The following is a 12,151-nucleotide window of genomic DNA, read 5'->3' on the forward strand; positions in this document are numbered from 1 at the left end:
TTCGTCTGTACCAGACTTCAATATCCACTACAACCGTATGGACTTACTGGACAGTGGTTTCCAGCAGAAAATAACGGTTTGTAGCGATTTCCATTGTGTGCACAACATTCCGGACGAGAAAAAAAAAAAAAACATTCCGGACGAGATAGCGAGACCAGCGGGGTCTCCGTGGATTGTTATCGGAAGCAAAGCGAAGGAGGCGGCGCCGGGAACGGAAGCAAAAGCAAGGCTGCAGAGCTGGCCTGTTGACTAAGCTCAGAAAACAGCCACTCAAACCTCCACTGCTAAGCCTCTACCTCTCCAACGCCAGATCCATGTAAACAAGACGGACGATTTGGAATTACCTTATTCTATTCTATAATCAGCTGGTCAGTGCTATACTCAATACTTAAGTGACTTACCCATCCAATGAGGATTCTTGTTTACAAGATGCCACATCTGAGTCGCTGACAAATCCTGAATTTCTGTAAAGAAAACTGTCCAGAGATTTATAAGCACGCAGTGCTTCACCACTGAACAGCGAGGGAAAGTTAATGAGGTAATTATACACGTCCGGGTATTCCGCTGGCAGTTCAAAATCCGGTCGTGAAAACTCCGTCCGGTAAGCCATAAGGGTCACAAATCTGTAGATCGTTTATTTTAGACATATATCTAGTTATCTGTTCATTAGAAAAATGAGCCGTGTAGTCCGTCGGTTGAAATTGATCCATTCTGTACATGAGTGCAGCAGTATTCAGCGGTGTTTTTGACCGACAAGATGGCGGTTGTGTACTTTCCGGTCACGCGACTGCAAGATCTCTATAGGACTGGTGATGTGGTTATGTGTAGAAGTTCAGAGTGGTTAGGTTGCACTAATGCTAATTTTGATCCTTTTGTTAAACTCAACAAAAATAAAAACTTTACACTCGTTTCAAAGTCAATAATTTGAACATTTTGGAAAATAGGTTTGAAATAACAATTGCATTCAATTATCTTGTCATTAAAGATGCTATAGCATACAGATCATGTTTGTCATGGAATCGGTTCCACCGGAAATGCGACGACAATGTCCATGATCAAAAACTGTGAGTCACAACTTAATGCAGAGCAGAGCGCAGGCGATTTCGAATGGTTTGGGCGGTCACTCGACCTCCAAACAATTCATTCCCAGTGGATGTGGCAGTGACAAACCGATTACGCAAATGACGTAAGACAATCTGTCGGTCTTCTGCGTGTGACGTCACACGTGGTCGACCAGGACAGGGGCGGTCGGCTGTGGTGCCAGTTTGATGGAGACGTGTCTGGAGATTATGGATGGTCTGTCGACTTCATCCCATAACCCTCGCAACGTCAGTGACGGATGTTCCCGTATTCAGCATGCCAATGGCACGTTCACGCTGAATGTTTGACAGTCGTGGCATTGCAAATTAACGAATAATTAACCATAAAACCTTGTTTTTCTAAGATGACACGTGATTTTAGCATGCAGTGCTCTCGCACGTGCTACGTAGGCCCGACCAGTAGAATGAATGTGTGACGTAATGCCCTTGACAATGCGTTTAACCATAATCACAACAAGAACTCTTTCAAGAAAAGTTTCTAAACACTGTTTGAAAAATAATGAGTGTCAAGTTTGTATTTTTGCTGAGTATAGAATTGGAGCATTTAGTATCTAAACTTGTAAAATAACTAATATTTCCTGAGCACTTCTCATCTGTTTGTGTCTCTCCTCTTGCTCTCAGATGCCAGCAGTGGCGAACGTGGCCCAGGCCCAAACGCCGCCTCTGGATCCGCCCCCAACCCATCCACCTGAGCACCACCAACTCCTCGACAGGCCAATCCCATGCTGCTGCTCATTAACCATGCCCACTCCCCTAGTGTCAGGGGTCGGGCTATGAAAAAGAAAGAAAACAACAACAACAAAAAAAAAAGCTCATGATGAGATATGGATGAACCAACTGAACTTTATAACCTACTCTCCCCTACCCTCCCAACTACCCTTGTCATTTTTATTATTTTTATTGTCGTTTTATATTTATTTATATTAAAGGACAGGAAGGATTTCTTTAAAAGCCTCTCATCAGTTCTCGGCTCAGGAAGAAGAGCAACGGGAGACTGGAGAAGTTTAGATGATAATATATAAACGTCTGCTTATAAAGAGATAAAAGATATATAGACTTATGAATATGCTACAGATTTTGTGCGTCTCTTACGATGATTATTTTTTAAATTGGTTCACAGTAGCCTTTGTTGCTGCTTATACCGATAGGAAGTGCAGATTTGAGCCCCTCCCCCCCTTTTCGGCCCTTGCCTTTGACCCAGAACTCATGAGAAAAAGTACGAGACTGCCTATCTGTGCTCCTCAAAAGATAAGCTGGAGTCAGCGGTCCTTAGAGTGGAGTTTTGTCAGCTTTGTGGGTGAACATTTTGGTTTAGCGCTCATCCGTGGCCTGTGTCTGTGTGCTGAAATAGGATCAGCATCGTCCTGTTTATTAAGAAGGTAGAACTGATCCTAGAACAGAGATGTTTTCTGCATATCGCTGGAGCTTTGGTCACAGTTAAGGTTGCGTATTGAGTTGGGTTAGATAAGTGATCCCAGATCAGCTTTAAAGGGCTACTTCCACCTGGAAGGCATTTGGCGAGAGCAGAATCTCCAGGCTTCGTATGTCATGGTTTCTTGTGTATGATGTAGCCTTTTTTTTTTTTTTTCTTCCCCCCCCACCTCATTGTTGGATTGATGCACTGCTTTAATTCACTCATTATCCATGTTGTTTTCGAAGGAGTATAGCCATGTTGTTTTCCTTCTCCTCCACATGCTAGTCTTCCCATCGTTTACTCTGTATAGTCCCACTGAAATGCTTGTATGTGCTAATTGCATACAAAATCCAGGTTCATCGTGTGTGTGTGTGTGTGTGTGTGCGTGCATGAGCACGTATGCTGTATATCTACTGTATTTAAAAGAAAACCGACAATGAACAAGGACAGAAGTGAAATTGTTTTAATTGCGAACTACGGCTGAGCTACTTCCCGTAGCCGTAGAGTCCAAAATGGCTGAAGGAGCCACAGAGGATGCAGCTGTTTAGTGTGTAATAGTTTTTTGGTGTGCCTTTGCTTTCATACGCTTTTTTTTTTTCCTCATGTTTTTTTTTTTTTTTTTGGTCCTGTTCTGTGACAAACCTGGCCTTTCGTAATCTTGGACCGGGTTTTATTCTTCGTTTATTTTATGTAAGAAGTTACAATGACCGATTCAGACGAAGGCTTCTTTTGAAATCGCATCGAGTTCAACGTAAGTGTACATCAGTGGCCAGCATTTACTATTACGTTGATTCAACTCGAATTGCAATGCCTGTAACCCTTGCTGATCCTAGAGTGTGAAATGGACTGCAGCCGGTCCTTTTCTGCTGATCTGGGACCAGCTAGTCGGTCCCGAATCGGCGTGCATGGCTGACTTTCGTCTCAGAGTCATGGTAAACCTCCCTGGAGTGCTGCTGGGAAGTTGCTGCTCTTCTTTTGTATCGTCCTCTAGTTCTTGCATTGTTGCCTGGGTCATTATTGTAGTTTTGGGCCAATGATGCATCAAGCATCACATCCTGACTCTCTATTACGAATTTGGCATTACAAGTTAGCACACTAACTGGCTTTTTACGCATGACTTCAGTTTAGCTTGGTTATCACTTAAAGGAGTGGTTCAGTTAAAAAAAAATCCAAAACAATTTCCACAATTTTTCACTTTGTACACAAGTATAGTCACTCAGCCAAGAAGTCTTAGGTGTGTGAGGCTGATTTAGCAAACAGTTAATGCATGTCTCACCCGAACTCTCCGTATACGTCATCTCGTTTTTAAATAAACAGTTTTGTAAAATTGCAACAAGGATCTTCCTTGTTTACAAGCATATTATCCACATAAATACTGTTGTAGAGGGAGATTCCTAAGGGGTAGAATGATGTATGATTCAAGTTGTCCAAAATGGCTGTCCATATAAAATTCATTCAAATACACAAAGGTTTTTGTGCATTTTATACATTACATACAATAAGCCGTGTTGCGCCCACATCAGTTGTGTGTGACTTGACTGGGCACAGTTTGAGGCTGATATTTACAGGATTTTTCCTGGGTGACACATTACATTATCCAAGCAACTGAAACAAACATGACACTGAGTTTCTTGGCTCACGATGGTGGAAAATTGTGCAAATTTGGTATTATTCCTTCTTTCAAGCCTAACGTGAGGTTGCTAAACTGAGTTTCTCTTCCTAATACATGCCTTTTGATGATATTTGTGTTCATCAGGATGCAAAGGGTAAAATCTGGTCCTCGATCAGCACTTAGTGTTTATTGCATTTAGAATTTAGTAGATTTAGTGTATCAGAATAGAGAGAACAAATGAACTTGTGCCCATGCAGCTTTTCCTGATTTTAGTAATTAGGATTTTTGTCTTTGTTGTTACTCAGTGCTGATCTGTGGTCAGATTCGGTTGTCTGTGACTCTTTGCACTGATGCCGAGGCTGCTTTCTAACCCAAGAGCTCACTAAACGATGGGAAGAAAAGGATTTTTTTTAATATCTCCCCTTCCAATGGTGCTCATATGTTACTTTCCCCTTTCCTTCAGTGTAATTTTATTCATGAGACACTTGATGGTAACAGAATAAGGCTCTTATTTTGTTTCGGTCATAATGAGAACCGTTTTAATGATGTACTTGCGTAGGACATTTTAGCTGTTTTTGCAGTTTCTTTTTGTTTAGTATATTTTTACCCACTAACCAGTAAGAAAGGGATGCGATATATGATGTAAAATGTCATGTTCTGCAGTATTACCTAATCAACTCAATGGCAATAAGTATTACACAAGTGGATGTTGGGATTTTCTTTCTTTTTTTCTTTTCTTTTTTTTTTGGTTTACAATGCTCTAACCTGCGCTTTCAGCAGCACCCTATCAAAAGGGAGAGATGTCATGTAGCACTAGGTACATAATTTAAAAAGAAAAAAACACATTTAAGAGTATGTAAATGCTTTCTGCCTGTAAAATCTACAGCCATAAATGTTGCTTCCTAAATGACTATGGAACCGATCACGTTTCTAGTGACGTTTTTGTCTCAGAACCTGTACGGGTTGGATGAAAAATGCTAAAAAAAAATAAATAAAATTAAATTAAAATAAACAAATAAAAAAAACAAGGTAAATAAAGTCAAAATATTCACTGCATATTTGGAAACTTGTGTATAGCTGTTGGCAGTTGTAAGAGACTTTGTAACTACAGACAGAACCGACTAAGATGTTGCTATTACTTGAATGCCTGTTGACTAATTTTTATTTAAATTTTTTTTTAAATAATTCACTCGGAACAGATTTGTTTGTTTTCTCTCCTGTGATGGTTATGCTAAATGTCTCTCTGTAAATAGCGATCCCTTCCTCTGTGTAAAATGGTTCAGAGACGTAGTTACCCGGTACTGTCATTTGCATTGAATAAAGTGTAGGTTAGCCTGATAAGTCTTTCATTTTTTCCCCCTCTTTTTACTCGACATATTTGTTTCTTTATTAACCTGAAAAGGAGAAAAACAGCGAGTGAACCGTGACATTTCTTACATAACTTCTCATAGTGTTTAATGGCTATTAGTTGGTGCAACAAACCTGACCGCATCCTGTCCAGAGAACACCACAGACCCAGAGTAAGTTACTCATTGATTGTATCATTCCTGAGGTGCTTTGGACAAGTTGTTTCAAAGAAAAACCAACACAAACTATTTCACCCATCTAACCACCTGGAGTGGTGAGAATCACCACTGAATATCACCAGTATTATTAGCAGGGATCCTAGACGTCCGCTATTTAGCGGAATTCCGCTATTTTCTAGCGAAAGTTTTTTGGTTTTTTTTAAATCTCTTGTATATCCATTAAAAATATGTTTAAGTAAAATGACCAGCAGAATACGTTCTGATTTGGTTTGCTTGTTTAGCGATGTTTTCGTCGGCTTCGTTTGTTCTCATTGACATTCGGGAACACTCGGAAGTTAAATTGATGTAAATACCGCGAGCAGTGTTGCCAGATTGCGCGGTTCTCCGCCCAGTTGGGGGGTTTCAAGTGCATTTTGGCGGGTTTTGAACATAATTTGGGCTGGAAAACGTCAGGAGTATCTGGCAACAGTGACCGCGAGACTGTACACGATAGAACAAGAAAACAATATGGCTGCGCCCATTTGCTAGAAAACATGTTTTAACTCCGTTCGTGCTTTTGTTTCTAATGCGTTGAACTTAATTCAGAGCACTGCAGGAACATCAGAAAAGCAGAAGGAAAGATCAGAGAAACAAAAGCAGAGAAAACTGGAGGAAAGACAGAATGCACCCCAGAAAAGAGCATTAAATTCCTTTGCAGTGAAACCTTTCAAAAAGAGAGGTTTAAATCAAATATCTCCAATATTTGCTGTACATATGTATATATCTAATATTACTGAATCATTGATTTCTGCTCATATTCATGATTTTTGAAAAATGAATGTGGCTTATATTAGACTAGTTTTGACATTAACTTGAAACAAAAAAAAATGAGATGAACTATGGATACTATTGTTATAACACAATCAGTGGAATATTTAGGCAAGTATATTCTTCAAAGCTACATTTTCGTCTAATTTTTATAAAAAAAAAATTTTGCCACTTATGTCATTGATTACAAAATATGGCATCAAATAGATATACATTATGGTTAAATTCTGTTGCTTTTCTATGTTAAATCTATGTAAAAAATGTGTTCTATAGCATCTTTAAATGTTAAATCTCAATAGCTTCCGGCAGCCCCCTTGACCCCGCTGATAGTTTCTCATCTCATTATCTATAGCCGCTTTATCCTGTCCTACAGGGTCGCAGGCAAGCTGGAGCCTATCCCAGCTGACTACGGGCGAAAGGCGGGGTACACCCTGGACAAGTCGCCAGGTCATCACAGGGCTGACACATAGACACAGACAACCATTCACACTCACATTCACACCTACGGTCAATTTAGAGTCACCAGTTAACCTAACCTGCATGTCTTTGGACTGTGAGGGAAACCGGAGCACCCGGAGGAAACCCACGCGGACACGGGGAGAACATGCAAACTCCGCACAGAAAGGCCCTTGCCGGCCACGGGGCTCGAACCCAGACCTTCTTGCTGTGAGGCGACAGCGCTAACCACTACACCACCGTGCCGCCCGGTGATAGTTTCTTACATTCCTCTATTTTTTTCAATTACTGCTGGGATCCCTGTATTAGTAAACAGTTCATCTTGGGCCACAATGGAGGGATTTTTTGCTTGATGACTGTCGCACTCGTATGACTGAGAAGGACAACATTAACCTTGTAAAACCTGAAGAAGGTGAATGATGATGCCCAGGTGGCAGCAGCCCCCAGACTTTGTTGAGTTGCACACCTCTAAACAATACCCAAAACTCCATGTCGAGTGCTATGTGGTGGTAGGAACTTGTAATCCAATAGATCAATTTCTGTAAGGACAAGGGAGCCATTTGCATCTTTCCTCCCTGACAGAATAACAGTTGAATCCGATGTCTAATGTTCAGGCTAAGAAATGTCAGATGCTTTGTGCGAGGTACAACAAAGAATGGTTCAGAGGATCATCTTATAACACTGCAAAGTCATTTAAATACTTTGCAAAATTGGGTAGTAAGTGGAATATCTTGGTTAAAAACTCTCAGGTTTAACCATACGGTCACTCCAGGGTCATCTGGCCACAGACTCAAGCAAGGCAGTCATCACGCAAGCATGCAGACAGTTTTTTGACATGCCCGTTTCAGTTCAGCATCCTCCATAGCCTCATAACGAGGGGCCTTAAGAGATGCCATCCACAGTGCTGTGATGTGCTGCAATGGCCACCACATACACCTTTCTTTTAGACGGGGACTTGGTGCTGTCCTTGAAGAAAGGTTAGTATTTTAGGAAAGTAGCAGTGGAATCCAAAGCCTTGCTGGCTATCCATTATCTCTAGCCGCTTATCCTGTTCTGCAGGTTCGCAGGCAAGCTGGATCCTATCCCAGCTGACTATGAACGAGAGGCGGGGTACACCCTGGACAAGTCACCAGGTCATCGCAGGGCTGACACAGAGACAAACAACCATTCGCACTCACATTCACACCTACGGTCAATTTAGAGCCACCAATTAACCTAACCCACATGTCTTTGGACTATGGGGGGAAACCAGAGCACCCGGAGGAAACCCACGCAGACACGGGGAGAACATGCAAACTCCACACAGAAAGGCCCTCGCCGGTCACTGGGCTCGAACCCAGGACCTTCTTGCTGTGAGGCGATGGTGCTAACCACTACACCACCGTGCCGCCCCCCCTTGCTGGCCATGTAAGGGTTAAAAGTAGGACTCTGACTTGAATTCTGTACACCGTGGAAAGAATCAGTAGGGAAGGTGTACAGTAAGTGGTGAAGCCAGTGCCTCCGGTCCAGCTCCTCTAAAGAAAACTACAGTTGGCTAGAAGTCAACTTGTCAACATCCTGGTCTAGGGTTAGAATGGTTAAATAGGGAAAAGGTTTCATGGATGGGTGAGCTTATATAATTGATAATATAAACAGCACACAGATATAGATGTAAAAATGGGAATAGCCCGCAACAAATACTAAAGGGATTGTATCACTGCAGGGGTGGCCCTGGCTAAAACAACTAGCAAAACCCAACAATCATAGAACTATACTTACTATTAAAAAATGTGCACACAAACCCAATGACCAAGCAAAATGGCAGTTACACTCTACAACCCCAAATCAGAAAAAGTTGGGACAGTATGGAAAATGTAAATAAAGTAATTTTATAAATTTACTTTGAGTTATATTTATTTGTAGACAATTTGAACCCAAAATATTTCATGTTTTGTCTTGTCAACTTCATTTCATTTTTTAATATACATCTATTCCTGCATTTCAGGCCTGCAACACATTTCCAAAAAAGTCGATATATCATCATGTTCCCCTAGTGGAGTATCATACTCCTCAGGGAGCGCCTATCAGGACTCCGCCCAACAGTTGCTGGAAATCTGTCTTATCCATCATTATTCTTCTAATTTGTTGTGCATCTAATCCCAGAAGATTCTCAAACTTGGTCCATCTAGAAGATTGCGTGTCAAATAAAAGTTGTTTTTGGAGTTCACTATTGTCCATTTGGCAAATGTGTGCCAGGTACTTTAGTTGTTGTTCAAAAGAGAATATCTTTATGGGCTGGGTCTTGGTTTTCTCTCTCAAGTCCGCATTAGACAGTTTAAAGCTCCAATCCAATTCCCCATCAAGACCATCGTATTCTGGATCATTACATTTAGGGGACCTTTTCCTTTCGTAGCCTCCCTTTATCATCTTGCGTAAGAAGCCATGCCAGACTACTTTGATCTTTTGGATTTCATTGGCAGATAGCTGCCATATCTGTACACTATACAAAAGATGGGATCGGACACAGGTCGTAAAAAACTTCACCCTTGTTGGTAAATAAATGTGATGGTCCATGAGTACGTTTTAATTCGTTCCATTTCTGGAATGCAGATCCAATCCTCGTGCCAAGAAGGTACTGGGGCAGTTTAGAGCTTGTACTGAGGTAAAATAGTTAAATAATGTGATTTGAAACAGGTGATGTCAATAGGTGATTATAATCATGATTTGGTACAGAATCAGTATCCAGGAAAGGCCTAGTCTTTGAGAAGCAAAGATGGGCCAAGGATCTCCAGTTTGGCAACAAATGCATGAGAAAATTATTGAAATGTTTAAAAACAATGTTCCTCAAAGAAAGCTAGGAAGGGATTTGGATATTTCACTCTCTACGGTGCATAATATCATTAAACGTGTCAAGGAATCTGGAGGAATTTTGGTGTGCAAAGGGCAAGGGTACAAGCCTAAGCTGAACACTTGCGATCTCTGATCCCTCAGACGGCACTGCATCAAGAACTGCCATTCATCTGTAGCTAATGCCGCTTTTCCACTACCAACGCGGCTGAGTCGAGCTGAGTGGGGCTGTTGGAGTTGCATTTCGACTACAACCGCGCTGAACCGTGCTGGCTGGAAGTGGGTGAACACATTGGGTGGAGTTAGCGAAAGTGGGTGGGCGTCACGTGATGTCGTTAGGCGGTGCAAACAGTGACATCAGTGATCTTTTAAGCGGTAGTCTCACGACCCGGATAGTAAACAATAAACATGGAGGACATGGAGTCGTTAGTGTTGCTGGTCTTGGTGCTGTGGCTTGTTGTCACCGACAATGCCAACAGATACTGGCAAGAGCATATAGATGAGGCGAGGCGCATAAGGCTTCAGAAATTCTCGTAATTCGTAATTCTTCTTCCAGGTTTACGGTGTTTACAGATCCCAGCGTGCTCGCGGGGCGTGTGTAGGCGTGTGAGGACACTCCTCCTCACCAATCAGTGCACAGAGGAGTGTCTCCTCACGCCCCTAGCCCCACTCGGCTCGGTTTGGCTCGCTTCAGCCCCACTCCAAAACCGTGCGAGTTTTGGGTGCTAAGCAGGGCTGAAGCGAGCTGAGTCGTGCTGCTCTAAGGTAGTCGAAACGCGAGCCGTGTCGGGCTGAAGTGAGCTGAAGTGAGCTGAAAAAGGGTAGTGGAAAAGGGCCATAATTTAACCACATGGGCTCGAGATTACTTTGGCAAACCTTTGTCAAGTACTACAATACAGAGTTACATCCATAAATGCCAGTTAAACCTTGGGGGAGTATGTAAAAAGGAAGCCGGAAAACTAACAGAAACTATCCAGTGCCCCATTATGGTGCACATGTTATTAAAACCCACTACCTGATCTGCAGTTTTAAAGGACATGGGACATGGATTTTTTTCTGGGTATAATTATGTATAAAGGACATAAGAAATGCCATCTAAATCACTGCAGAGCGTCAAAAATGTGAAAATCATCACATTATTCAACTTTTTTATACATCAGCTTAAAACAATGATTCGTTAATTAGCTAGGTGGTCACGTGACCTGTGACATCACAAAAACTTTCCAAGGAGCCAGCGCTTGGGAATCTAATGTAAACAGGTTACCGAAATGGACACCATCGACAGTGATATTCCTGATGTTTCACAGAGATGTGAAGTTAGACCCTATCAATTCGAACCGATAGCTGGAAATTCACATGAACATGGATCTTGTCTTTACTCTGACGGGTCAGATGATTCTGAGAGTGAGAGTTCATTCAATCCCCATGAAACTGAAAGCGGTCGGCTCGATAACACTTCCTGGTAAGTTAAAAACAATTCTGCTCAAAGGCTAATGATCTGTTGAAAGAAGTATTATTTTTGTATCATACATTGAAAGTTCATCATAGATCTAGCTAAAGTCCGTTGCAAGCTAGTTTTTTTTTGCTGATATTTTTCGAGATTGATTGAGATACAATGCTTCCAGAGTCCGAGATGAAAACATTCAAAATGGCGAAACGCCATCACACAGCCAACAACACTACGCCATTTGGCGAAAGAGATGAAATTTAAGAAAAGTCAAACAAACTTACCAACATAACATTTATTTAAATGTCCATTAATGTTACAGGATTTCTTGACTGTCTCTACAGTTGTAGGAATGTTAGGCCCTGTATATTATGGCACTATCACTGCCTCCATGAACCCGGCTATACAGCCTACAACTTCACTACAACTCTTTGATTCGGTACGTAAACAAAGAAGGACAGGTATAAGAGTAAATGAGTCAGAATTATGATAATCAATAATTGATACACCCAAAATTATAATACTAATCCTTACCTCGGCTTTCAGACGCTTAGCGAATGCACCTCGTAGTGGCCGTAGCCAGGGCCGTCGACGGGGGGGACAACCGGGTATTTTGTCCCGGGCCCAGGCATGAGGGGGGGCCCAGAACTGGTCCCTCATGAAGATGCCATTAATCATTCTGTTTCATTTCAAAATGTGTTGATTTGGGGGAGAAAAATGTGCTATATTTGCATTCAATGAATGATTTCTGGTTCTTTTGCCTTTATTGTCTTCAAAAATAGATTCAAGAACCCACCTACCACTCCTAATGCAGAAATGGTTTGGTCTTTGATTAAGGCGCCAAATAACACGGCACTATTCCATCATAACGCTTCGACAATAAGCGTGCGAGCCCGTTTGCCAACATGCACAAGTCAGGAGCAAAGAAAAGAAAAGAGAAAAAGAGATGAAGAAGCCAAGAGC

At 41.7% G+C, this 12,151-nt stretch overlaps 1 protein-coding gene across 3 annotated transcripts in view; it reads left to right on the forward strand.

The window, feature by feature from the left end:
- gsk3bb (glycogen synthase kinase 3 beta, genome duplicate b) overlaps positions 1–5,467 on the forward strand; it is a 112,204-nt gene extending 106,737 nt beyond the window's left edge. For all 3 annotated transcript variants that reach the window (XM_060898791.1, XM_060898792.1, XM_060898793.1), the window contains exon 11: positions 1,722–5,467. In XM_060898791.1, the coding sequence (XP_060754774.1) occupies positions 1,722–1,792 (71 nt within the window). In that variant the 3' untranslated portion in view covers positions 1,793–5,467. The remainder of the gene's footprint in view (positions 1–1,721) is intronic.
- Positions 5,468–12,151: the final 6,684 nt, after the last annotated feature.

Source organism: Neoarius graeffei, chromosome 18 (genome assembly GCF_027579695.1).
Source record: "Neoarius graeffei isolate fNeoGra1 chromosome 18, fNeoGra1.pri, whole genome shotgun sequence".
In the NCBI taxonomy this organism is placed as follows: Eukaryota; Metazoa; Chordata; class Actinopteri; order Siluriformes; family Ariidae; genus Neoarius; species Neoarius graeffei.